Consider the following 26,746-nt stretch of genomic DNA (forward strand, 5'->3'; position numbering starts at 1 on the left):
GGAAGCGTTTAGTTTAGCCACTGTTTGTCTGTGTTACAGAAATGAATTTGAGGTTCTTTCCAGATCAGAACATCAAGCACATTACAGATTTGTTTACATTTGGAAATTAGCTTCAGAGAAAGCAAGTTTCTAGGAACATTAGTCAAATCTGTTGGGAATGAAAGGCAAACTCCAACCAATACAGAATATTAAAGCAGCAATAGATCACATTTCAGGAAGTCCCAACTGTTCAATGTTTCTGTAACAGCTGTGGCCACACAAACTATAATTTGCAATCCTGTAAACACCTCAAAACCTAAGTGCGTATATTACAGACCAAAAAAAAGGTAGTAATTACTTGCTCTGTAAATTACCACAAATACATAATGATAAATGCTGTTTCTTTCTACACTGTTCCTTTGCAACATCTTCCAAGATAGAAACTCACTTTCTTTCAGGAACCCCAAAGATGCTAAACAGCAACTGAGATCCCAATGTATCAAACTGAAAATTCTGCCAACCAAGGATAACTTCACTTAAAGGACAACTGCGAGGTGTAAAAGAATAACACAGCTACGAAGCATGGAAACTGTCGGTTCTCCAGTGACAAGAAAGAAGCTCAGCTAGCGGATTTCCACCCGAACATAGCAATCCCATGAATCAGAAATAGATGTTCCACAGCGTCAGTGCCTCCACTACACAACACACTCTGTACAAAACCAGCAGCTTACGGCAGTATGTAATGCTCAGCTCATGAGAGACATTTATTCATCACAGAACCAAGAGAATGTGTTTTCTGGATTCCCTTGGAAACAAAGTCCTTTCAAATGAAACTGCTCCCTTCAGAAACACGGAGCTGATTATTTGTCCTGTTGTATTTAGCCCTCACCTGTTTAAAGAAAGTCATTCCTACAGACTACACTAGATTTCCCTCAAGCAGCACTACTCATCTTTTTTTTGGCTGATATTCTTGATTTTAAAAAAATCAAACAAGTCACTGGGTTAAAGTCATAGTAAGAAGTAGAGCATGTTTCCTTATGGTAGCTTGGATTTTTTATTAAATCAGCAGAGCAGATTAGAGGTTTCATAGAGATTTTACCAGACTGGTCAAAAGTCCTAGTTAATTCGTATTGCAGAAGTAATATTTCGCGCAGTACTGGTAACAAGTTCCCCAGCAACATCTCATCCCAACTTTAACTCATACCTGAACACTTTCCAATATCCCACCAATGCAGCTTTAGTTCAGAACAGCTGAAGTTGTTCATTCCTTCACAGTTGCTCAAATTTTGCATTACAGTTCTTGGCCAGCCTGACTGGGAATGTGATCTCCATTTTGGGAATACATTCAGAAAACACAAGACAATTCTATAGACCCATTTTTTCCTTTCTAAATTATTTTGCTGAAAAATAAAGCTATCCCTATCATCATTCCCTAGACTTGTGATTTCTGTTGACTTGTTAAGCAAAGTGCTCAAAAATGAAAAGATTAGTAAACCAGCATGTTTCAGATCTAACATTCAGAAATAAAGCTGACCTAGCAAGCTATTTTAAACTGCTTCCTGAAACAGATAACAAAGCTTTCAAAAACGCACATTGATGTACAGATCATAAAATCACCGCAGCTGGAGTTGTTCTGGCCTACACGTCTACCTGGGAAAATCATCAAGCAAAACAAATGTGTGCTGTTCTGTAACAATTATGGTTACAATTACATACAAAAATGTAAGAAACCAGTTTTGCCCAGCATGCCTTGCTTTGTTGCTTGAAGTATTCTCAACAGAAACCTACTTTTGCTCATTCTTATTCTGAATTTAATTTTTACCCGCAAAATGAAGTAAAAGATAGCAAAGGTTAATAGGAAACCATTTCACAATTCTGAACTCCAACAGATAAGCCTAATAGAGATGAAGAGGCAACATATTTGCCAAAGCTTGCTGTGTTTTAGTCCCAGACTTCCAAAAGTTGTCTCCGGGGATGTGAAGTTCCAACCCAAATCACAGGCTCAGTGCAGTAGTTCCATTTAAAAGACATTAATTGAAAAAAAAGTCAAAACATCCATGGTTACTTCTGACAGCTGTTGCTAGAACTCCAGCACAGTGGCAGAAACATACCCTAGATTTCTTCTTGGTTAGGAAGTCCTCCTTTAGAACAAGCTGAAACAGTCTGTAAGGATTAGTGAGCTGCCAAAGCAGAAACTGTGGCAAATAAACAGTTACCATGTTTTTGCTCCAAGACTCTAGATACCATTTAGCTGCAGTTTATGACTGGAGTCCCAAGAGCATGACAGTGAACCTGACAGCTTGTGTGTGCACTGCTATTAACAGATCAATTTTCTGATATGTTAATTTAAATTTGCTTTTAATATTTTTTGCCCAGGAACATACTTTTTTTTTTTTTTTGAGCATAAATGCATTTGGCAAAAGTTCTAATGACTTAGTGGAAAAGGACTGGTCCAGATCTTTTTAAGGCTGTTTCTCACTGTATTACAGATACTCCTGTTTTGCTTTGTGAGTGCACTAAAGCAGCAGCTTCTGACACACAGAGCTCCTGTCATCTAAACGACTGAACATTTTGTTAGTTCTAACTAAATGTTAAGTCTCAGACTAAATGTCACTTGACATGTGCCTGTAGGATTCAAATAGCATGCATGCTGCCAATTATTCACATAAAAGAGCAATCAGGCACGGAGAAATGTACCACAATAGCCGTATCACTCATTCTCTGTTATGTGAAATGCTGTATTTAACTAATACATATGGGAGGTACTAAGAGAGACTGTCCTGCTGCACAACACAAAGAAAAGGCAAAACTGTTCACAGCACACCAAATATTTAACACACTTGCATACTAGAAGATCTTCTGAAACAGTTTTGAAATACAAATTACAGCATCTAGGCACAAAGAGGTAAGCTAAGGACTGTGTAGTAACTCCAACACTTTGGTTCTCGGGGCCAAAACAAATTCTAACTGGCTGTCCCTAACCTTCAGTGCCTACGCTGGCGTCATTCCTCACAGTCCAATATTGTCGTAGTCAACCTTCCAGTTAGCATCAGCTGCCAGGTAGTATTTCAAAACCTTTACAATTTCTACAGGGCAGGATTTTTCTTTTTATCTGAAAACTGGTCTGAACAGCATGTTTTCATATGACTATTTCCACACGCAGTGAGGCTGGATACTGACAAACACAAAGGCCTTAATCAAGGATCTGAGGGAAAAGATATTGAGACATCCTCATTCAAAAGACAACAGTTCAGAAACAGATATGATGAGAGTATGGAGGCAATCAAAGCTGTGAGACACCAAGATCAAGAGCACACGCCAGAATGCTTGAAGCAAATGCCTCAAGAAACATAAGCAATACTACCAGACCCACTGGAGTCCTTGGGTAAACCACACAGCAGTATTTAATCCCCACTGGTAAAACAACAGGTCTAGATAAATATGGTTCCTTCCACAAGCATCCCTCGTGAGAACTCAGGGACACTTGTGTGCAAGTAGAGGCAGAGGTGTAGGTACCAGAAGGACCACTGGCTTTGTTCCCACTAGCTTTCGCTGCTTTCAAGGACAGCAGAAGCACCTGCAGTTATTTTGTCTGCTATGTACCAAGATGATAAGACAAGAAAGAATTTATGTTCAGATACTGTTTCTCCAGTAACGCACTAGAAATTATTTCTCCCTTAACTACTGTTCAAATAGCAAACTTCAGACTCCATACAGTGAAGACATTAATTCATTCTTCTAAAACATTATCTCCAAGATACATTACAGGCTTTCATTCTGACGGCTGACATTCTAAAGAGGTTTTGAATTCAATTATTTGCTAAAACAGGCACTGTCTGGCACTGTGTAAGAGATTAGTTCTACTCAGCACACACTTGGGATCATGAACTGCCCAAAACTGTAAATTCATGTCCTAAATATAGCACATTCCAAATAACTTACTGATACCTTCATACTTCAGTATATTTTAACCAAGTACCTCAGTGTACTTTATGCTGGTGAGTTAGAGGTTATTTTGGACTCCTTTTGCTTTTGAGAAACGGTGGGCTCCATTTCCCCAATTAACAGGATCCAAGACTGATCATCTTTTGCAGGACAAATGATGTCCCACAGCACCCCTGTGGGAAAAGAGCTGCATTCTTATACCATTTCAGAGATTCAGAAGTTTTTTATTCTTGAATGAAAGACTACCAAACTCTTGCCCAAGAAGATAAGTAAAAAATGTCTCAACAGGTTACATCTTGCTATCCATCTACTATATTCTGGGGTTTTTTTTAAGCAATGGACTTCATGAAAAAATTTATTTCACATTTAGAAGTGAGCTGCATATGTTTATTTTTCAGAGCCCTACTACTGCAAAATATTTGCCTCTCACAGATGGAGAGCTCATGTTTAAATATCTCCACAAATGTCTTCAGTCTTAGAACCACTGGTCTCCACACCCTGGTGCGTGCAGATCCCCAGGCTTGTGAGATGGCACAAACAACAACGGTGTGCTCTGCTTACATAAAATGCTTAACTGCAGATCAAACCTCCCAGTGCTGCCTGTAACCACTTCACCGAAATCAAGGGCAATTATCAAGCTGGCAAAGGAACAAAAGATTTTCATGCCAGCCAAAGCACATACAACATGAATGCCACACCAGCTCATTGGGGTGTGTCTCCAGATGAATGGGCATTTCTAATAATTTAACTCAGTGGACCCTATACGTACTAAGTAACATATCAAAATGGTGTTCATAGGAACTGATTGCAACAGCAATGTAGAAGGTTTTAAAATGTTCATATACTATCAGCAGAACAGCTTGCAAATCCCCTCTCCTTGGATCTAATTAAAACCTTAATGATGTATGTATCTTTATTACACTGACTTGTGCGACTGGTCACAGATCATGCAACAGGAACACAACCATAAATGAACAGAGATGAAAGAGAAGGAATCTAACTACTTCCTGTGAAAACAATTCCAAATGAAGCCTTTTGCAATATGTAAAATAATAACTAGCCTTTGATTCTCAAACTTGAAATATACATTCCAAATTGCTATGGAGGGATACAGTTTTAATCTCAAAGTACTGCCATTAAGTGCAAATAATTTTATTTAACATTATGAGATGTAAAAATATTTATTCTTCATTACCATTAATTTACACTTTTTTCACTTAGTTTTGCCACTAACATTGCACACCATCTTTTCTATCTGAAAACTGGGTACAACAATCAGTTCTTGGATAATTCAGCTAAATGGTCTGCCAAACAGTGCATCTGAAACATGAGCATTTTCTTATTTCAAACTGTCTAGGGTTAAGAAAAACTTCAGACCAACAGAACTATAAAAATAAAACAGACTCCCAGTCACACTGAGAACTTCCTACTGCGACACAGACTTCACTGGCTCCAGCATTGAGGGGAAAAAGAAATAGCTTCTGTAACTTAAAAATTGCTTGAAATCCTAAGGTCTTATCTTCTGTTCTATATCACTATGCTCACAATACTATGGCAAACAAAAAAGGCAGTACATGCTAGAACATGAACTGCTAACGAAAAGCAGTAGGTGTAACAGCCTACTAGACATGTGAATGCCTTGCATAGTGTTCATTCTTGCTGGGTTATAAATTAATGTAATCATACAAGTTAATGATGTATAATATTTCACAAACACAGCCCTGTGCAGAAAGGGAAAAAGCTTATTTGTGCAAGTGTGACATTCTTTAGACCATATTTTGCAAAGCAATTTCTTCTATAGAAGTAGCATCATCATGCCAAGCTTTATGCTTGCCATGAATGTATCTGAAATATATCCAAGGTATGAGACACAGGTTTTCCCTTCTCTTTGCTTTAACTAATCATTTTATTTAAATGCAATAGTCAGTGACAAGCAGCAACATCCCCTTCTCAGATGGAGAGTCCAGGACTGATCATTCAAGAAGTCCCATCACTCTGTGGGGACCCTTCCCTGTGGCAGAGTAGAAAAGTATGAACGTTATACTTTTAAATAACCTGTAGGTAAAGAAACCATAGACAAGTGTATGGCTCTGTCCTCTCTTCCCTTGTGGATGTTCTGTGCATAAATCAAAAGCAGCAAGAGCCACTCCAGGGCTTAGAAGAAACACAATGTTAAATCATCAAAATACTTATGTAGTCAGCTACCTTCAGGCTGAGCTGCAAAGCTTAGTAAGTAATCTTCACATATAAACAACTGTAAATGATAAATCTGAAATTCAGCTGCTTACTCACACACCAATGCCCTCAGTCAATAACTCCAGTTTCTTTTAAGATGTCTGGATATACTAAATTTAGGATGCTGAGAAACTATTTCCACTTACTGATATTCAGAAAAACCTGGTCTCTTCAAGAAGCACAAGAGCCTATACTTTCCCTCTCAGAGGAGCTAATGTAATTCAAAACGCAGAGTTCTGAAGTCAAGACCCAGGAGGGAGAAGAGTCTCCACACCCAAATAGGAAATCTTCATGCATAGTTTGTTACGACATGAACATCATTGCTTTGTAGCAAAAGTCAACAGAAGTCATTACATGTCCTGTAGTGCTACACACAGTAAAACCTGGGCCTGCCGAGCGCGTATGATCTGAACACAGAATTCTATAGCTACAGAGAACACAGGATGGTTTGGATTGGAAGGGACCCTAAAGATCATCTAGTTCCAACCCCCCGACACAGGCATGGCCACCTTCCACTAGCCCAGGTTGCCCAAAGCCCCGTCCAACCTGGCCTTGAACCCTTCCAGGGAGGGGGCAGCCACAGCTTCTCTGGGCAACCTGTGCCAGGGCCTCACCCCCCTCACAGGGAAGAATTTCTGCCTTAGATCTGATCTAAATCTCCCCTCTGTCAGTTTAAACCCGTTACCCCTCATCCTATCCCTACACCCCCGATAAAGATTCCCTCCCCACCTTTCCTGTAGCCCTTCTAAGTACTGGAAAGCTCTTATAAGGTCTCCCTGGAGCCTTCTCTTCTCCAGGCTGAACCCCCAAAATTCCCTCAGCCTGTCCTCACAGGGGGGTGCTCCAGCACCCCGAGCATCTTTGTGGCCCTAGAAACACATCTACAAGCTGAAAACCTTTTAGGATGCAAATGTGTAAAGACAGAAAACATTTAAGAATGTCAGACTATTTTGTGTAGATTTAACAATGCAACACCCCAATTGGTGTTCTTAATTTTTTCATAAATGTAACTCTGTATTTAGGATTAGAACTGAGCCCAGGAGATAAATGTATAGTTCCAATTCAAGCAGAACAAATAGCTGTATAACCTACATCACATCATATTTAGCTTTACTCAATGCTTGCAGGCCTTAGCAGGAAGTACATTTTTTGTATCCTAAGTAGAATACACTACCCTAGATAGGCTGGAAAACTAACTCCTTCACCTTATCAGCCAGAATTCTGGTAGTAAAGAGAGGAAGACAATCTGAAGCAATTTAATACTTATTTCTCCTACTTCAAAAGATCCAAACGTCTGCTTGGCTTTTATACTTTATCCTGCCTTTCTGAACACAGGCAACAGCAATATATACACATGTGATCATGGTTTTCTACTTTCTTCAGTTCTTCCTCACTGTGACACAAGGCTATACAATACATTCCTCTGTTACAGAGATCTCAAAGACGCTGCTCCTTTCTACAACAGAGTATTTTAAGTTATGTTGACTTCTCAATGTCACTTTCTTCATCCATTTAGAGCAACTCCTACTAGTACATTTTCTTTCAGGTGTATTCAGTCATTATCCACAAACACCCACCTTCCAATTAAATTATAGGGCCAAGGAAACAGGCTAACTCAGGAGAACAGTTACTGCCACCAGTCCAGCCAGCTGATGCTTTTTCTCTGGAGATAGGACCAAACTACACAAACAGCCTCTGCAGAGGTTCTCAGGCTGCCACTTGCCCCTGCTGCCTGGAAGCAAACTGTATTCCTCACAGCTTTCCATCCCAACTGGACACCTGCTCCTTAGAAAGAACCAGCACAAAGTGCGTGTGTAGTGTGTTGAAAAGGAGAAAACTCCCCTGCCCCTGCTAGGGAACTGGACTTCTTTTTCTAAATACAAAACTGGTTACAGCAACAAAATATATATGGCCGTTCAAAATTTTATACTCAGTATACATATATATGCATTATATATTCATAAATGTATTTTAATGAAGAAAAAAGCATCAAAATATATTTTACCTGGACATCATAGAGAGCTACAATGTTCTCATGCTGAAGTTCCTGTAAAACAAAATATTTGTATTATGGAAATAGCCTGTTATATTATTTTAAATTTAATATGCTAGGTGATAATCAAAAACTCTCAAATTTTACAAAGAAAGGTATCATCTTTTCTAGACCATCCAATGGAATTTGGAGGAAATCCCAGCTATTTAGACAATATTTACAGGAATAGGAAATTAGGCAATATCTTTGGAGGTCATAAAAACATTCGGTTCCAGAACTTAGTTTCCATGTCTTGTTACAGACAGTACTGCAGCACAAAATCCTTTTATGAGTACTGAAAACTGACTAAATTTAATTTTACAGTCTCACACAATTTCTTGCTTAGCAGAGTAACCAACTACCCTACGTTCAAGTCAACCTTACCATTATACAATAAAATCAAACCAAATAACATCAAACAAAAGTCATAGGACAGCTCATGCAATTATTTGTAACTACTCAAAGAGACATTTGTTTTTGCTAAGTACATGCAGCACTCTAACATACCCAACACTACAAATTCTGGTATATAATAAATACAATAATATGTATATATTACTATATAAATTAGTGATGTATCTCAGGAAGCTTGGAAATGTGGAAAGAAAGCAGCACTAATTATTACTGTGAAGCTATGTAAAACGAGAAGCAGTAAAGTTCAGAGAGCAAAGAATGCTAAGAGACCAGCCAAAGAGACATTTCTGTAAAACACCATTGAAAAACTAAATGATGCTCTGTTTTTATTTCCTTCATTAGAGCCACACTAGACATTTTAAGTCAATTAACACAACTCGGAAGTGGGAAGACTGCTTCAGGAACCAAATTCAGAATGCTGATTTTTTTCAAGGCATCTTTGAGTAAAGATGATGAAGAAAGATCAAAGCCCGCTGTTCTACCCTCAGCTATGATTTCTGTTGTATGCACTGGTTGGGAAAGGTGCCATCCTGAAGGACCAAGTTTTCTACAAGTGCAATAAGCAAAGCACAGAGTCTGGTTCTACAACAATTTTACACTTTTAACTACAAAAGCATTCCTATAACCTGTTCTGAGACCTAAAAAAGTGTCTTTTTTTTTTTTTTTCCCTTGGTTTTGTTAATTCTGGATATCTCCTGGAACTAACAAAGAAACAAAAGGCAGAACAGCAATTACTGTGATACTACCCATGACCTGGAATGAACTAGGTCAAAAGTCTCTTCTCCTTTTAAAGTAAAGCAGCTTTAAAAAATCACTGTAAATTAACATACCTTTAAGATTTTTATTTCTTTTCCAAGTAGGATTTGTGACTTTGACAAGTTCTTTTTGTTAATACTCTTTATGGCTACTTCCCAATCAGTTTTCTGGAAATAAGCAAACAGAATAGTCAGTTTTGTGGGTTTTTTTAGCAACTAGCTAGTTAAGCACTAGAGAAAAAGTTGCAAGATCACCCCTACTCTACCCACCAGGGCTTACTACATCACATGACACCATCAAGAACTATTTCATTCCACAATAGCTTAAACAGCTATTAAAATCCAGCTGCAGCTACACTGCATGTTCACGGATTCAAAAGCATTTAAATACAAAAGTAATCAACCGTATCCCATTTACTTTTTGGTAGTGGTGCTTTTTATCTGCTTTTTAGTCCCCTCTAAATGACCAAGTTACTTTTACTCCTCTTTAAGGACTTCCCATTTTCAGCCTTCTTATGCTCTACAGCTGAAAACTGCACAAGAAAACATCTGCTTTTTTTAAAGTAAACTTATGTATTGTCTATTTATATATTATCTAAAAATAAATTGCCTAAGTGGGAGCATCTCCGTTGGCCTTTAAAGTGTATGGTGTATGTTTTTCTTTCTCCCTTCTATTTCTTAACCCCAGAATCACTACACCGGGCCTCTCCAAGTTGTGAGCACTGTCCTAACGCTCCAAGATGATAAATTAAAGAGTTGTTTTCTGGAAAGCAGAGCGCTTTAAGCACCAACACCAGAATAAACTCTCACAACGTCAAGAAACCATAACGTAACTATGAGTATCCGGGGTGATTAGCAAGCCATGCCAGGAAACCAGACACCTCTGAATTTAAGAAATCTTCAGCCAATCCCAAAGGAGACAATTTTCCATTAGATCCCTCGTTATCCAGCGAGATAAACATGACCCTCCTGACAAACAAAGGGCTCAGCCTCCCATACAGCTGCAACTCTCCACTCGCCGTTATGTTCGGGAGCTACCAAACAGCAGAGAGGAGAGGTGGGAACGCAGATAGGTGGATGGTTTTTTAGGGGAGGGGGGGGAAAAAAAAAAAAAAAAAAAAAAAAAAAAAAAAGGGTTTATGGAGGCCGGGAGCCGGCGGCTCGGCTCTGGGGCTGCCCGGGGCGCAGGCCCAGCCGCCCCCGCCCCGGTGCCTCAGCCCACCCCGCAGCTTGCTTGCTTTTTTTCCTGTTTTTCCTCCCCAAACACCCAAATCACACCAAAACTCCCCGGAGGACACCCCGCCCCCGCTGTCACCCACCGGCAGCGGCTGCTGACGGCTGCAGCCCCGCGGAGCGACCCCGGCCCCTGCCCCGGCCAGGGCTTGTGTAACCAGCCCCGCTCCGGCCGCGGGCGAAGCCCATCGCTGTTTACCTTGCGGTGGCGACCTTTGAAGACCACGGCAAAGGCTCCGTGTCCTATCAGGTCCTTCTTGCTGTACTCAAAGTCCCCCACCACCTCCATCATCCCTCAGCGGGGCATGAAGCCCCGGGAAGGAAGGAGGGAGGGAGGGAAAACAAAGGGGCTCTTCCTCCAGCCGAGGCAGCTACAGCCGCCTCACGGCAGCCGGCGGCGGGGTGGGAGCCTGCCCCTCTCCTGGCTGCCCCCGGCGGCGGGGGCAGCTCCTCTCATACCGCGGGGGCAGCCGCAGACCCCCGGGCCGGCGGGGCTGCTGCAGGGCGTCTCCGAGGCGAGGGGCTCCGTCTGGCATGGGGAGGGCAAGGCGGGGAAGGGCTTGGGGGGGGCCAAATCTCTCAGGGGCCGGGTGTGAGGGGACAGCGCGGCATCGGCGCCGGGATGAGGGGCCTGCTCAGCGGGGAAAGGGGCTCCGCGCCCGGCCGCTGCCCGCCCCCATGGCCCCTCCACAGCGGGAGCTGCCGGCGCCGCGGCCCCCCTCAGGGACCGAACCCCAGAACATCCAGCAGGGCGGGGGGAGGCGCGGCCCGCGGCTGCGGGGGTGGCTGTCGCTGTCGCCGCCGCACCCCCCCGCGGCAGAGGAGGAAGCAGCGAGGGCGCAGACGGGGGTCTCTCAGGCCGCCACCGCCTCCCGAGGCCGCCACCGCCTCCCGGGGCTCCCGCCGCTCGTTCTCGCCTCTCCGCGCCCGGCCAGCCCCGGCTCCGACTGCCCGGACCTCCGCGCCACCCAACGCATTTATAGGCCGCATCGCGCAGGCCCCAGCGCTCAGCTGCTTCCGCCGGCGGCCAAAGAGTGCCTCACCCCGTTTAACCCGGCGGGAGCGCCGGGCGGGTCCCTCCGCCGCCCGCCCCCGGGCAGCGCGCCCCGGCCCGGCCCCGCCGCGGGGCCCAGAGCCCCCCGGCCCCGCGCACCCCCCCGCCGCCGTCCCCTCAGGGAGGGGCGACCCAGCCCCTGGGGACCAAGCCCCTGTCCTCGCCCCGGGGCTAGGCTGCGGGGCCGAACTCAAGCTGCCCCGCACCTCGCTCTCAGCACTCGCTGGATTTCACACTTCAGCCATTTTCTTGGCCGCCTCTGGCCCACCTGCCCGGGAGGACAAAGTTGAGGGGCCACCAGGAGAGGCGGGAGGGCCAGCGGCCGGCTCTCAGGACAGCGAGTGGCCCTCAGCAGGGCCCGTCAGGCAGCAGCCCGAGGCGGGAAGGCAGCTATGGGGCCATCCTGCCCTGCCCCGCTGCTTACCCAGCTCCTCCAGGGCCTCTCAGCCCTGTTCCTGCCGCCGTTAGCAAGCGAGACACCAAACCTAATACAAGGAACTTAAATCAACGGAGAAGCAATGGAGGAGCAAGCATGCAAAATGCTGTAAGCCAACGACACTTCAAGTTGCTCGCTCTATAAGGAGAACAACGTCTGTAATTTACAGCCTCTGCCACCCAGCACTTTTAGATCAGCCCCGGGGCTGTTTACAGCAACACGTACAAACATTAAAAAAAAACCAACCAGCCACCTCACACCAGTCACATGGAGCCTTTGACCTTCACCTCCAGACCTACATAACTACGCTCCTTTCTTTGCTTTCTATTCCTCTCTGCTCTCTTCCCCTTCCTCTCTGTCCCTGTTCTCCATCACACCACCTCCACATCCCCGAGCTGTTTCAGGCCTCCCCAATGTCCCCATCTGCCCCGGACCCCCTCTGTCACCACAGCAGCAGCGATTAACCCTCCATCAAGGCACACATCGGGATGGCGCGGGGCAGAGCTCTGACCCCACGCAGCTGTGCTGCGCCTTCTCTCACGTGATAAAGGGTCGCTTTCAGCACCGCTGGGTCAAAATAGAGCCTGAGCAGAGAGATATGCAGTTGGTCCTCTTCCTATTCTTCTCTAATCTCCCTTTGCTTTCTGGTGCTCAAAACCAAGCTCTGCCGGAGCTGTGTGTCATGTCAAAACCTCCACTGCTAGGCTCCTCCAAAGACAACACGCTTGGATTAAAAAACCCACTGAGCAATAGATTGTTAAGGGAATATTGACAGCTTTATGAAGGACATTTAAAATCTAGACATTACATGGAGACATCAGAGGAATCCCAAGACATCTGTCTTGTACCAAAAAGAACCAAAGGGCTCTCAGACCCCACAACACTGAATCCCCCCTTTATTTTCTGAAGTTCTGAGCTTCCATCCAAAACTCATTCATGGCACTCCCCTAACAAAACTGATAAATTGAAGCTGACCAAGTAATTTTAGCAGCTCAGAACACCCTTGTGGAAGGAATAAATGAGATGTAAAAATATTCCAAGTTAATAATAAATTAATGTGTCGGTAGTAACACAGACACTTTCTAGTATGTGTTCACAGTGCCCCTTTAAAACCAGGAAAAAGCTCACAAAGCTCAATGTGTTAAATATTCTGATTCAGAAAATAATTTCCCTGAGAATTGGCTGTTTATTGCCATGCACTGATTCTCGAATTCAGTATTAATTCACTCAGTATCAGCATGTATCCTCACCCCAAAGCCAATGTCACAAGCTACATTTTAGGGAAGCTAAAAACAAAAAAAAAAATCCAGAAAGATGCTTTTCGAACAGAGAAAGCCACTTCAGGAATTTCTAAGCCACCCATACTGCACTACACTTCAAAACTGAGACACATTTCCCTTCAGCAGCACATCTGATGTCCTTTTGTCCTCGTAATGGGCTGGAGCCCTCGAGCAGGTTTGTTTCAGCACAGCAAGGACAAAACAGCCAGGAGCAGCGGGGAGGTTTGACCAGAATAACTAAACATGCTGCACGTCGCACTGGGGTTCGAACGGGATCTGAAGGGCTGAGGTCTGAAAAATGCCTGAATGAAGGGCTGCGGGATTTGCATGCAGGTCACTCATTTGAGCTGGGTCCTTGATTAGTGTCTGCGAGAGCTTCTAGGTGTCAATACTTCCAGCATCGGCAGACTACAATAAACCTATTTACAAACAGCACCTTCACTTGCCTTTGCTGTTGAAAAAGATCAGAGACAGAACGGACTGAATTCACCCGAGCCTCATTACTAGAGATGCTGGGAGAGCAATACAGGATAACCCCATGGGGCTGGTGCTGCTCCTCCCTCGCCCAAGGAATACACACAGATATTCGCCATTTAGCACTGGCAGGAGGTAGCAGCCCTGCAGCACTTGGGAGGGATGCACTGCTCTGCTCTGACAAGCCACATGGCAGGACAATAAAATACCCAGTGTGCTCAGAAAGCATGGCCGGGCAGCGGGCACCACTACCGTGTCTAATCGACCACAGCGATCCTTCAAAAGTACAGAGTACTGTGCCCTCAGTTTATTTTTAACATCATACTGTGCAAGAGCTGCAGCCCACTGACAGACCATCCTCTACCTACAGCTCAGCAAGGACCACCGATTTACAGGGTCAGAGTTAAGAAAACAAGTAACAGCACTGGAGATGGATTTGTGGCTCTCTCCCAGCTGCACTGCCAAATGAGTCCCTCAGATGTGAGCCAGGACTCATGATCACAAGAGCAACAGATCGAGGAAGGAATCAGCACTTTCCAGGTTGCTTGTCTGAGTACACAGAAGTATGCTTTCATTTCGTAGCAGCTTCCCAGAACACAGACATCACTGTCCTGAGTTTCCAGAACACATTTCATCTTCGAACCACCAGTGGCTTTCACAGCATGCCCTTTTCTGCCATACCACCAAAATGCAGTCCTTTCTGAGGTAACACATCCCCTGAACGGTGCCTGGGCTGGCCCAAACAAATGCAGAAAGGCTGCTTTTCTTAATGTTCATGCAGAACAATGAAGATTTTCTTCCTGTTCAATGAAACATTTTTCTTGTATCTCTCCCCAGGCTATAAACATGCATGTGGAAGTTAAATTACTAATACGGGAAAATAATCAAGAGATGATATGAGATGAGCAGAACATGAACATCCACATGAACATCCAGCTCCAAGGACTCAGGCAGCACATGTATGCCACCTGGCCAGCCCTCCTGCACGAGTAAGAACACACAGCCCCAAGAATAGTTTTCATAAGGATGCTAAGGCCTCACTTATCTAAACCAGCCCCCAAAGGCATGAGTCTGGCATTATCCTGCTCACCTCAGCACTATCCCAAATGATCTGCTTCACTCTAGGTGCTCTCACCATTTTCTTCCCCCCCTCCATCATACCCAGGCATTTATTAGACAGATAAACCTTTCTCAGAGGACTGTCATTCTTCCTAGTCCTTATCGTCACTGTCCTCCCATTGGGGATTTGTAACAAAAATAATGGTGGCATCAGCTGAGCTTATCACAGCTTTGAAAGGAGAAAGTGTCAAAGGGCTCCGTGGGACAAACAGTTTCTGGATATGCTTAAAATTATTCTTATATTACCAGTAAAGAATAACTCCCCTGTGGTAGGCATACCCATGTGGTACACTGAACAAGTAACTTGAGATAAACTGGATTGAAACACAGCAGCAGAAACTGAGATCCCCATCACACAGCACTGGAAAAGTTCAGAAGTTTCAGTAGGTTTTCTGTAAGGTTAGCAATGCAGTTCCCAGAAAAGCAATCAGAAAGCTCCAGCCTACCTTCTAGATTTATCCTTTAACAAAAAGTAATGTCTTCCCCATTAATAACACCATCGACCCAAATTTGCATCTGCAATTCTAAAAATTAGCTAATTAAAGCTCACATCACCAGCACCAGCAGAGGGAAGGAGGTCACGCGCTTACTTCGCCTCCTGCCAAATAGAAGCCACCTCTGAAGCAAAGGGCAGCAGCTCTTCCCCAGTGCACCAGAGCAGGCAGGAGACTGCAGAGCAAGGCCCGGGAAATGCTGCATTCAAATAAAACTGGGCGGAGTGTTACGGGATTGCTTAGAAATACAGCTGGAACGGGGCCAGCACTTAGTATGCAAGAAGGCTGGTTCTGTATGAATGATAAAAATAGTAGCAGCTGCTTAGATAGGAGAATACAATTTGATCTGCGTGCAAACCCATCGCATAGTGTGGTTCAAAATCTGCCTGCTATCAAGCCAAAGAAAGATTAGGGCCAAGATAGCTTATTTTGGTATAAACTTAGTTGCAAGGCCCTTCAAGAGGTCTCACTTTGCTTTGGAAAACCTTTTTGCTTCAGCATTAGGAAGGTGGGTTGTAACCAGGCTGTTGGGTGACCAGTATCCCAGCAGGAGAGCCTGAAGGGATGGCTGAGGTTAGGGGCACAGCCATAGGGCACAGCCATTGCTTTGGTTTGGAAATCAGGGGACAAGGAAGTGCTTTAGAACAGGTACACACACGCAGGGCCAAGCCAGTCCCCGCAGGCAGAATCACTTGCCCCAGCTCTGATACATCTCCACTTCTAACACAAAACATACCGTGGATTAACGGCACAGTGACCCCGTGCAGCACTTTGGGAGAGGAAGCAGAGAATGATGCTCCTTCCCTCAGAAAGAGCCACGTACTACCAGGAGCTGCAGAACCTGCCGCTTTCAGCGAGTCAAACCTGGGGACCCAGAGCTGAACTCACAAGGGTCAATTGTTTCCTTTAGCACAGGCTGCCCAAAACACTTGCAAAACAGCAGGCTTCTCAGCCATTCCCAGAGAGCCATCAGCTGCACGTGTGCTCCTCTCCTTCCCCACAGCATGATGGTCTGGGGAGGCAGAATTACCAGCTACAATTTTAAAACAGCCTATCCCACAACATTTACCTCAGCGAATTACAAAAGGTTTTGTTTATGCAGATGGACACGTGGCCTTCATCGTCAGCAAGAACCAACTGGAGGAAGAATGTTAATGAAAGAGCAGGTACAGGATATTGAGTTCTTCCCAAAAGATCCCACGAAGATAGAGCCTGCTGACTTGGCTGGTAGAAAGAGATACTAACAACAGGAACCACAATTTGTGCTCCCAGTCATATTAAAGATTTAATCCTTTGTTCCAGCCCTTTGCTCACCTGAACACTTGCAGACAAGCAAATGGCCATGACTGCACCATCCCCCCTTAATTCCCCAAAGCAATCCTGCCAGCAGGAATAGTCCTAAAATGCATCTTCTGCAGCTGGGAAGCATCTGTGACCCAAACTCCTGTTCTGAGTTGTAGTCATCACTGAGTAGCACCTGCAGCGTGAGGGCTATGGAGAGTGTTTTGGCCTTCACACTAACTTGCTGCAGTTAATCCTGACAATAAAATTTCTACTCCTTAATAATCACATCTTGATTTTCACTGTTTGGTAAGCATCCTGGAAATAAACACTAAATCCAGGTCTATTCACCTCATGATTGTTTTAAGCCTGAATTGACTTATAAAAAGGCTCATGAGCAAGCTTACAAATACAAAACTGACAGTGTGAATCCCTCTCACCCACTGGGCAAGTAAATGCACTTGAGAAATTCCAGAAGGAGCCAGCTCTGTGCAATGGAAGTTTTGCCATTTACTGTGACAGTCCCAGCCCTGCTGTCAGCATGTATCCAGGGCAAGGGACAACCACCACCCAAAACTGCTTCCATTCTTCCCCTTCCCTCTCCCTTCCTTCCTTCTCCCCCCCAAGCCAGCAGTGGATGGGAAGTGGGCACTCTCTTCCCTGTTCAGAAGCACAAGTGCCCCATTGCCCCATTTCCAAGAGCCACTGAGACCTGAAAACTCAGCGCAGCTCTCACAGTTGTTTGAAGTCTGTGCCTGTTGCACCCTGAATGGATGAACAAAGGAGTTACCCGCCGTGGATGAGGAGGATCACTAACAGACAACGCTTGGCACAGCCCACTGGCAAATGGGCTGAGTGAAAAGGCAAAACCTTACTGGAATGAGAAGCCCCAAGACCTTATTCTCAGCAGATCTTTGTCCCAGGCATGCAGCTGAGCACAATTCTGCAATGTAAGGATGTGCTGAATTTTCCCCTTTCTCTCTCCCTCTGTGAAGGTCACACAAGGACAACCCTTTCTGTTCCCACTAAAAGCCTTTCTCTGCAGGATTCTTCACATATCAAGAAGGGGCATGAGCCATCCCCACCCTTCACTTGCCCCTTCCAAGGTGGCAGGCTACTTGTAAAGCTGAAATTTCAAGAAAAAAGTCAATTGAGATGGAGGCAGATGAGATATTCCTCCTGTAATGTTCAGAGAAAACCACCCTGCAAAGCACAGCTCTTAAGAACTAGAATTAAAATTTCCTTAAATATAAGGAAAGAGTCCATGAGGGAGAGCAGCCAACAGGAACAGGGAGTCATGCACAGGTCAGCCTCCATCGTCCATCACCTCGCAGATCTCCCAGGCAGATTGTGCCCAGGGCAGGCCAGTGTGGGATGGGACTGACAGCATCGTGTCGCTGCTCCTACCGACGCCATCTGCAAACAGAAAGAGCTGCTGCATATCTGATCTGGCACCAGCACTGCCACATGCCCCAGCAGTCACCGTACGAGAGCAGCACGACCGAGGGGGCCTGGGTTCCTTACTGTAGAATGGTTTGGGTTGAAGGGACCTTAAAGATCATCTACTTCCTACCCCGCCACAGGCAGGGCCACCTTCCACTAGCCCAGGTTGCCCAAAGCCCCGTCCAACCTGGCCTTGAGCCCTTCCAGGGAGGGGGCAGCCACAGCTTCTCTGGGCAACCTGTGCCAGGGCCTCACCCCCCTCACAGGGATGAAGGTCATCAGCCATGGTCAAACGGCAACCAGCTCATGGGAATCTGTCTGTCTGCGTAACTGGGAGACAGCAGAAAGTGAGAAAGGAAGGCTCTGACCGAATGGTACAACTGCTCCTTCTCTCCAGGAGCCAAAACATCCGAGTCAAATTTCACCACTGCCTGCTCAGCTGGAGGGACTCTGCTTTCTAGTCATCTCCCAGGGGACAGCAGCAGTTCCTGCCCTGAGGGAGGTCAAGTCTCCAGGCTGGAATTTGGCCCAGCGCTGTGCTCTCTGCAAGGAGAGATCATGCCCTAACCATGCAGGTCTCTCCAAGGAGACTGCAGCTCTGAGGGACACTTGGAGCAGCAACATCCTCTACGGACACGCAGCAGGTCACTTACATCCGCAAACACTTATCCTTCCCTCCGCTCGCTACCCTCTGGCCGTCCGGGCTCCAATCCGTTGCATACACCTAGTATTAGGGAAAGACACAGTTATCTCTGCTGGGAGGGGCTGTCATTCCTGTCTCCCTCAAACACGTCGGCTTGACCAGACACCTCACCTCGTCTGCATGGCCAGGAAGATCGATGGCCAGTTTCTTCATCTTGGCATCCCAGACCTTCAGCGTGCTGTCACTGCTCCCGCTCACCAGCAAGCGGCTGTCGGCTGACCAGGCGATCTGATACACAGCCGAAACGTGTCCTCTCAGCGACGTCACGTACCTGATGCCGAAGAGGAACGGAGAAGCTGTTAGAGGAGCAGGCAGCTGGGTTTGTTCCAAACCCGCCCTTGCCCGGCCTTCATGTTTCTTCTCCACCTGTGAGCAAGAAGAGTTGCTGCCGCCCAAGGCAGTCAGTTGCTACACAGTCCATAGGTGGTTCAGTCTAAAAACCCTCCCAGACGGGCTCAAGAGCCTTCTAGAGGAGGGCTCTTTATCTCAACTCCTCTGCCAAAAAACCCTTATCCAGCAGGCAACACTACAGCCTTACTGTGCAGATGGGTCCCTCCTCTCTCTGGCCAAGCAGCCTGGATTTAGAAGGACCATTAAAATTACCAACACGAAACCCAAGCTCATCAGCATAAAGGCTGATTTATAGGGAAGGACTGCTGCCCCAGAGAGCTCACCAATACTGTAGCTGAAGGTTAAAAACTGAACTACAGGAGCACCCAAACACCAACAGCACCATTTATAACTACAAGAATTTGCATCGTCCAGCACAGGAACCGTTTAAAATGGGTCAGTTTACAGTGTGCAATGCACACGTCTTCAGGAGATCGGCCAAGAGGAACATCCCATCCCATCCCATCCGCCCCTGCCTCGGAGAGCCAGCCTTGAAGCAGGCAGACCTGTGTCTAGGTGACAGCAGGGGTGCCCACACACACCCAAGCACAGACCCTGTAACAGAGAGAGCCAGAGAGGGGACAGAGGCAGCAGAATTACTTTTCATGAGTTCAGGCTAGAGAGATGTTGAACACACCAGGGAGCTGCTGGCAATGACATTGGGGCCCATCTCTGTGTAACCTGGGCATTGCACACAGACCCCACAGGAGCACCACACCTCTGTAACCCAACAAACCAACTCACTTTCCTGTCCTACCATCCCAGAGCTTTATGGACTTGTCAAAGGAAGCACTAGCTATTATCCGGGTGTCTGGCGAGAAGAGAACTTGGTTAATCAATGCCTGGTGGCCCGTCATTCTCTCCAGTGGCTTCTTGTCTTCTGCTGGTTTCCAAAGAAACAGTGTGAAGTCATCTGACCCTGAGACGAGCCTTTCTGGTTCCTGGCCCTGAGAAAGGGATGAAAGAGCCCAAGGCTTGTACAAGGCAGGAGTGGAGAGCTTGGGAGCTCACCAGCACTGGGATCAACAGCCAACTCCGTACAGTTACTGCTTCCACCAGGTACTAGTGTTATAAACCACAGCACAACAAAGGGGACTTACCCTGACTTGGTCATACCTCTGCTGTGCCTTGTCCTTCAGTTCTGCCACTGAAAGAGGGAAAGGGAGAGAAGAAAAAGAGATTTGCAATTTTTAAGTGAAAGGAAACTTGATAACCCTGTGATGCCCATTCCGATCCTGGCTCTGTGGGCCAAGCAGGTGCATCTGTGACTGCTCATCCATTTTCCCTTTCCTAAGGGCAACAGGAGCAAAAGCCCTTGAAAACAGAGTGGCCTTCCCATCCCCCAGACTGCTTGACCCTGTGCATGGGCAAGGAAGATCGTGGCTGCCAGCATGACCAACACTGGCAGGGGACCTGCTCGCAGCTCTCAAGACTGCTTTGGCTCGTAGCAGCATTAAAAAGAAACATGAGGTCTCCTCACTACCCTGCCCACTGCCTCCCCCAGCCTACAATGCAGGTGCTGCACTTACAGGAGCTGCTCACATCCTGTGGGTTGATGGTGGCTTCAGCAGGTTCAAAGGCACCGGTGCGGAGAACGTAGTCAGTGCTAAGGGCCATGGTGTTCACCCAGTGAGCGTGGCCCTGCAGGGTGCGGCACAGGACCCCCTGGGAACAAAACTACTTAGAGAGGGATGGGCAGGACAGAGCCAGGCCGTGCAGGACCCACCGAACCCACTGCACTGCAGAGGCCAAGCCTAAAGTTTCCAAACCCTCCAGCCAGGCTTAGCAGGGAAGAAATGACACAGTTGAGCTTCAGGGACTGGTTTCTTGCAAGGAACTCACCAGGACAGGTTGTTCCAGGAGTGTTTCCATTTTATGCTTTTAGGGATGAAAACATTGCACAACAGCTACCCCTTCCTAACAGTGTTAAGCAACACAGGCTCTGCCAGGTCAAGCAGTACCCCTGCTGCACCTCCATTTTCCAGGGCACAATCTGTGCCATGAAGAGCAAACAAAGCTACAACACAGCGTGTCCAACCCCCTTCGCCAGCAGCCCTAGGGTTGCCCGCCTCACTTACGTCCTGGCTCCTCCAGACTTTGATGGTCCTGTCCTGGGAGGAGGAGTAGAGCAAGCCATCGCCCCCCCACTTCACACACGTCACCGACTGCGTGTGGCTTGTGAGGATTTTGTCACACCTGCCCATCAGCGTGTCCCAGATGCGGATGCTGCCGTCCTTCGAGGCACTCGCCAGGTAGCGGCACTCTGGGTTTCTGGGCAAAAATAATGATCAAATCCATTTGCACAGCACACAGAACAAATCCACCAAGCTCTTCCCTCATCAGCCCCAGAGGATTCACAAGCCCAGAAGTCCATAAAATACAACTTGGCTTAAGATCAGAGAGGGGTCAGGCAGGGGCAGAGCGCAGACCTATAAGATCCCACAAGGCAGGGGAGAGGCAGACAGATGCTTCCTTCCAAACCAACTCTTGGGCTGCACGCTGGAGGCACCAATCCAGCATAAACCTGGCACCTCACCTCCTGGCAATGACCTCGGTTTTGCCGAAGGCAGCTTTAACCCACTGGCTAATGAGGGGATCACAAACTAGCACCTTCGCTGGGCATGGCTGGGGAGAGCCCTGGGCAGGGGGATCAGTTTGCCTTACGCAGGCAGCGCAGATCGCTCCCCTGCCTACGGTCCAGCAGGAACTGTGCTGGCCTGCGGACACACATCCACCCACGTGGCTCATGGGGGCAAATTAACACATCTGGAAGCAGCTGGCCACAACCCAACAAGGACAGGGAGCCACAGCCTTCTGTGCTCTGCACATCGTTATAAATCAGCACGGTTTTAATGTGAGAGAGTGGTCCCTGGCACCAGCAGCAGTGAGGAAGAGCATGGCCCCTCCTGCTGTGCAGGAACAGAGCAGGGAGTGCAGCTGGCTGGAGACAGAGAATTGGAGCCCTGGCAGGGTCATCTTCCTTTCCATTTCTTCATCCTCCTTTATAATCAGTTTTTGCTAATTCAGTTAATTATTTGCAAATAGCTAGAGTTTCCTACCGGTAAATTCAATTTGCAGGGCTCTGCTCAGAAGGGGCTCTTTTAATTTATTTATTTATTTCTGTCATGTCTTGGATTATTGGCTACAACTGACCCCCTCCACCCATCTGTCCCAGAGCTTGAGCTGATCGAAGGGATAAGGGGATTGCAGTTAATCAGCCCTCATGATAAATAAACAAGACGACAGAAGCAAACCAGGATGCAGGAGAGCAGAGAGGGAGTGTTCTGCAGAGCCTGAGCTCGGGCACCACACGGACTGGCCTTCCTGCTCCTAGCTCAGTGCACTGGGGAGGAGAACATCAAATGTTTGTCCAGCACCATGAAAACATCGTTTTCCATACGCAGGTCTTCTTCATACGGGGGAAAAGGGGGCACAGCCTGACAGCAACTTCCCCAGCAACCGGGCGGGGACTGTGAGCAGTGGCTGGGACTCCTCACTCCTCAGTAGATGTGCTTCTCCCAGCCCCCCCGGGGATGTGCCCGCACCCCCTCTGCGCCCTGCGCCGGGTGAAAGGCAAACGGGAGCAGTGCCCTTCGGGTCAGGCTGCTCCTTTCTGCACCAGTAAAGGGGAAGGGCTGGGCTGGCCCTTCACTTACATGTGGAGTGGTTCCCAGCACAGACACGTGATCCATTTGGAGTGGCCAGTGAGCACCCGGCCGATCTGATTGCCGGTGGCTGGGTCCCAGAGAAATATCTGTCCAAGAGAGAATGCAAGAGGGTCGCGTCAGGCCACACACATCATGTGAATCCCAGGGACGTTCGGGCTCCATTTAGAAAGCATAAACGTCCTTGGTGTCGCATTTACGCTGGCAGAAGCAGGAAGCAGAAAGAGAGGGGGGCAGGAAGGCTGGATGCCTTTTCAGATCCCTGCAGCAATCAGCTGATATCTCAAAGAATGAGACCTGATCGCCCTCCTCTCTCCCTAGAACGCTGCTGCTACAAAAATATCTGCTTCAACCTAAAAGCAATACAGGTCCCCAAAAAGCCAGCCTAAGCCTTTGACATCCTGTGCCAGGGAGTTAGTGAATGTTTTCAGAGCGTGATGAAAGCCAGAGCACGCTAAATGCTACTTATTATCGGATTCTGTGGGTGAGACACATGCTGGTTTTCTCTTGTTTTTTCCACTCTCTATATAAATGTTCATCCAAAGAGCCAAGGCATTAGTCATCTCCTACTTAAGAACCTGTGAGAAACAGTGAAACAGAGGACAAGCGGCTCCCTGGGTTAGAGTAAAGCCAGAACAGCACCAAAGGAGGGCAGAGCCACCCCGGCCTGGCCTATTTCCTTGGGGCTGGTATCACAGGGATCAGAAACCGAGCCTGGGACAGCAGCTCTGGCCACTCCCAGACCGTTTGAAGCTCAGGCCGAGCAACCGCCCCTCTGCAGCTCAGCACCTTGCTGACTCACTTCTAATTGCCCTCAAGTGCTCCCGCTTCCCCAGGCGTTTCTGTGCGCATCTTAAGGGCGCATGTTTCGCCCCACAGCCGGGAAAGAGCCCCCTTCACATTCCTCTAAGAGGGAACGTGGCTGTGTCTGAGCACTGCGAAACAGGCTGCCACTGCACGTCTGGGTCATGCAAGCAGCAACCCTGCCGTGGCTGGGCCATACCCTTTCTTGCTCCAGACACCTCCCTCGTGACGGAGCCGTCTGCCAAGGCCCGTGTCCAAAGCCTGGATTCTTTCCGGTGCTGAGGGAGAAGCATCTGCCACAAGACAGCAGGGCTCAGCAGCAAGAGCTCTGCAAAGGCAACAGAGCCACAGCCCAGCCCAGCACAGAATTCAGAGACACCAATCGCAACTACCACAACGCAACGGTGCTCTGGGGAGAAGGGAATCCCGCTCAAAACAACTGGATACACGCCTCACGCCCCAGAAAAAACAAGTCTTCACCCCTTAAACCCCCACAGCCCCTTTACCAGGTTTCATTTCAATTCAGAACAGGGCTGCAGAGAGTTTCCACATTCCCACAGAGCCAACCCGGCCCCGTGCCGAGGCAGTGGGGACCCAACCCCTACCTGGCTGTTCTTGCAGCCCGAGGCCAGCTTCTTGCCGTCGGGCGACCAGGCGATGCTGAGCACCCAGTGACGGTGACCTGGTGGAGAGAGAGCGTGAGCGAGTGTGAACGGAGAGCTGAGACTGCCCGTCCCCAGGTGTCCCAGCACGCAGCCACGCCGAGGCAGGACTGGAGGTTGGGGGAACCCTCCACGTTCCCCCTGGCCAGAGCCTCTTCCTCTGCTACATTAGTCAATGAGAGCTGCTCCCTCGCCGAGCCGCAGCCCTATATGGCTCAGGCAGCACCCGGGCTCTGCTCTGTTTGTCCCCCCGAGCAGACAGGGGGTCCCTGAGGGAGGAGGGTCAGGACCTGCCCCCCCCGGACACCCCCACGCCCACCTTTGGCGGTGAACTGCGGCGTCTCCGTGCTGAGGTCCCAGAAGCGGACAGTCGTGTCTCCAGAGCCGCTCGCCAGGTACCTGCGAGAGAAGGAAGAGCCCGGCTCAGCGCGGTGTCCCCGTGGAAGGTGGGGGGATAGCGGCCACTGCTTCATCCTGAGCTCCCCACTCGCAGCCAGACCCTTCGTACTTTCCCGTGGGGCTGAAGGCCACGGAGATGACGGCCTCGGTGTGTCCCTCCAGGGAGCTGGTGCAGCGGGTCACCGCCCGCACCCTGAACACCGCCTGCGGCTGGTAGATGATGTCCAGGACCTTCTCCGTCTCCACGCTCTGCCCCGCCAAGGTCTTCTCCAGCGACGCCACGATTTCGGCATCATGGACGAAGAAGGCCAGAGGTACCGGCTCATCCTGGGGGAGAAAAGGCCGGAGGGGCAGCGAGGGGCGGCCCCGGGTTGGGCTGGGGGGTGCCGGGGGAGCGTGGGGGGTGTCTCACCTTCTGCAGGAGGGCGTTGCAGACCAGCTGCAGCTTGTCCGGGGTGATGGTGACCGGGACATCGAAGGGGGAACCCAGGGACTCCCCCGCCTCATCCCGGAACTGGATCAGGAGCCGCTGCACGTCCTCGTCCAGCGACATGTTCTGCGGGAGCGCGGGCTCAGGGGCGAGGATCCCCCCGGGGAGGGGGAGCGCCCCACAGCACCCACCCGCGTGGGGGACACGGAGGACCCGGCGTGGAGCCCGTGGGAAGGGAGAAACAGCCCACAGGGAGCGGGAGCCCTGGGGAGAAGCCCTAGAGAGGAACCCGGGGCGGTGGGGAGGACCCGGGGCGCCCCCACCCCTCTTCCCGCTCCCCCCGGCCCCGCTCACCGCGGCCACGTGCCCGCGCCGCCCGCCTGACCCGGAAGCGGCTCCTGCGGGGCGCGCGGCGCTGCTGCCCCCTGGCGGCCGGCGGTGGGGACAGCGCCGCCGGGCCGCGGGTTCGAGGCTGCGGTGAGCGCGTTCCGACCGGGGACAGGGAGGGGGCGAGCGGAGGCCGCTCCGGGGCGTTCTCCGTTTATTGCGTTTCTAAAATACAAAGCAGCAGAACCAGGAAAAAACATCCCAAATACGCCATTCCAATAAAAAAAAAACACAACACAGCAGCCTGCCCTTGTCACGTGTGTAAACGCATCGGGGTAAAGGAGAGGGGATGGGGCTGCAATCAAACGTGGATTATTCACCTTATAAACCGTCTCGTTGGGCTGGAGAGGAGACAGGGAGTTGAGGGAGATCCTGCACTAAGGGAGACTCAAATCTGCAACACAAACCTGTAACAGAGAATAATTCAACACCAGCCCTCCCCTCCAGCACAAACCAGTAACAACCCTGGTGAGCATCAGACATCCACAACCTCAGAGATCAACGCTCCATGCAATCTAAACACTGCTTATGGAGAGGAGAGGAAAAACTGCCACGTGAGTCCAAATCAACCAAGCCTTGCTTGACCCGTTGGCCACCATCCGAGTGAAGCAGCTTTGAGAAGTTGCCCCACGCAGGCCTTGGCCAGTCCACAGCAGCCCCCGGCACACTGCTGTCCCCTCAGAGAGACCCCGCAAACAAGGTGGAGCCTGGCAGGGATTTCTCCCTTCTTTCTTTGATGGATATTTTTCTTATCAGTCTCCAGGAGCTGCAGCACTACAAGTGTTTACTACAGAGCCAACTCAAGATAAGCCGAGCCTCTCACCCTTGCTCTGGCCACATCCACCCCAGGCAGCGCAGCAGCCGAAGGAAGCACAGCCCTGAGCAATATTTGACCTCAAACCTGGGGCCTGTAATCCCTAAACACGCTCGGCTGGTTAGTTTGGATCCTGCCAAGGTGGAAAAATAAGTGTTACCATGAAGGTTTAGCTTTCCCACACAGCAGAGCACTCAAGTCTGCAGACGTGGCTCAACACAGCACTACAGGACCAAGCCCGGCCCCTTGGATACATCCTGTGATCAAAACACCTTATTTACTATTTAGAAATAAATTATTATTTCACCACACTGCCAT

The 26,746-nt window shown here is 48.4% G+C and overlaps 2 protein-coding genes across 4 annotated transcripts in view; both read right to left on the reverse strand.

The window, feature by feature from the left end:
- The window catches only part of ULK2 (unc-51 like autophagy activating kinase 2), a 41,394-nt gene extending 29,859 nt beyond the window's left edge, over positions 1–11,535 (reverse strand). For both annotated transcript variants that reach the window (XM_074922571.1, XM_074922570.1), the window contains exons 1-3: positions 10,793–11,535; positions 9,436–9,528; positions 8,165–8,206 (exon numbers count right to left, since the gene is read on the reverse strand). In XM_074922571.1, coding sequence (XP_074778672.1) covers positions 8,165–8,206; positions 9,436–9,528; positions 10,793–10,885 — 228 coding nt within the window. In that variant the 5' untranslated portion in view covers positions 10,886–11,535. The remainder of the gene's footprint in view (positions 1–8,164; positions 8,207–9,435; positions 9,529–10,792) is intronic.
- Positions 11,536–17,892: 6,357 nt separating this feature from the next.
- Positions 17,893–25,623, reverse strand: NLE1 (notchless homolog 1). Of its 2 annotated transcripts, XM_074922651.1 has the most exons (13): positions 25,582–25,623; positions 25,210–25,353; positions 24,907–25,124; positions 24,718–24,797; positions 24,342–24,418; positions 22,924–23,021; positions 21,346–21,538; positions 20,797–20,932; positions 20,368–20,414; positions 20,012–20,214; positions 18,989–19,148; positions 18,828–18,898; positions 17,893–18,147 (listed from the first exon to the last, which is right to left on the reverse strand). In XM_074922651.1, exons 2-13 carry the CDS (start codon positions 25,348–25,350, stop codon positions 18,135–18,137), a joined length of 1,437 nt encoding a protein of 478 aa, XP_074778752.1. In that variant the 5' UTR covers positions 25,351–25,353; positions 25,582–25,623; the 3' UTR covers positions 17,893–18,134. The 2 variants fall into 2 exon arrangements, with proteins under 2 accessions (XP_074778752.1, XP_074778753.1); XM_074922652.1 differs by lacking the exons at positions 22,924–23,021; positions 24,342–24,418; positions 24,718–24,797; ... (1 more) ...; positions 25,210–25,353; positions 25,582–25,623 and adding an exon at positions 22,522–22,587.
- Positions 25,624–26,746: the final 1,123 nt, after the last annotated feature.

This window comes from Athene noctua, chromosome 19 (genome assembly GCF_965140245.1).
Source record: "Athene noctua chromosome 19, bAthNoc1.hap1.1, whole genome shotgun sequence".
Taxonomy (NCBI): domain Eukaryota; kingdom Metazoa; phylum Chordata; class Aves; order Strigiformes; family Strigidae; genus Athene; species Athene noctua.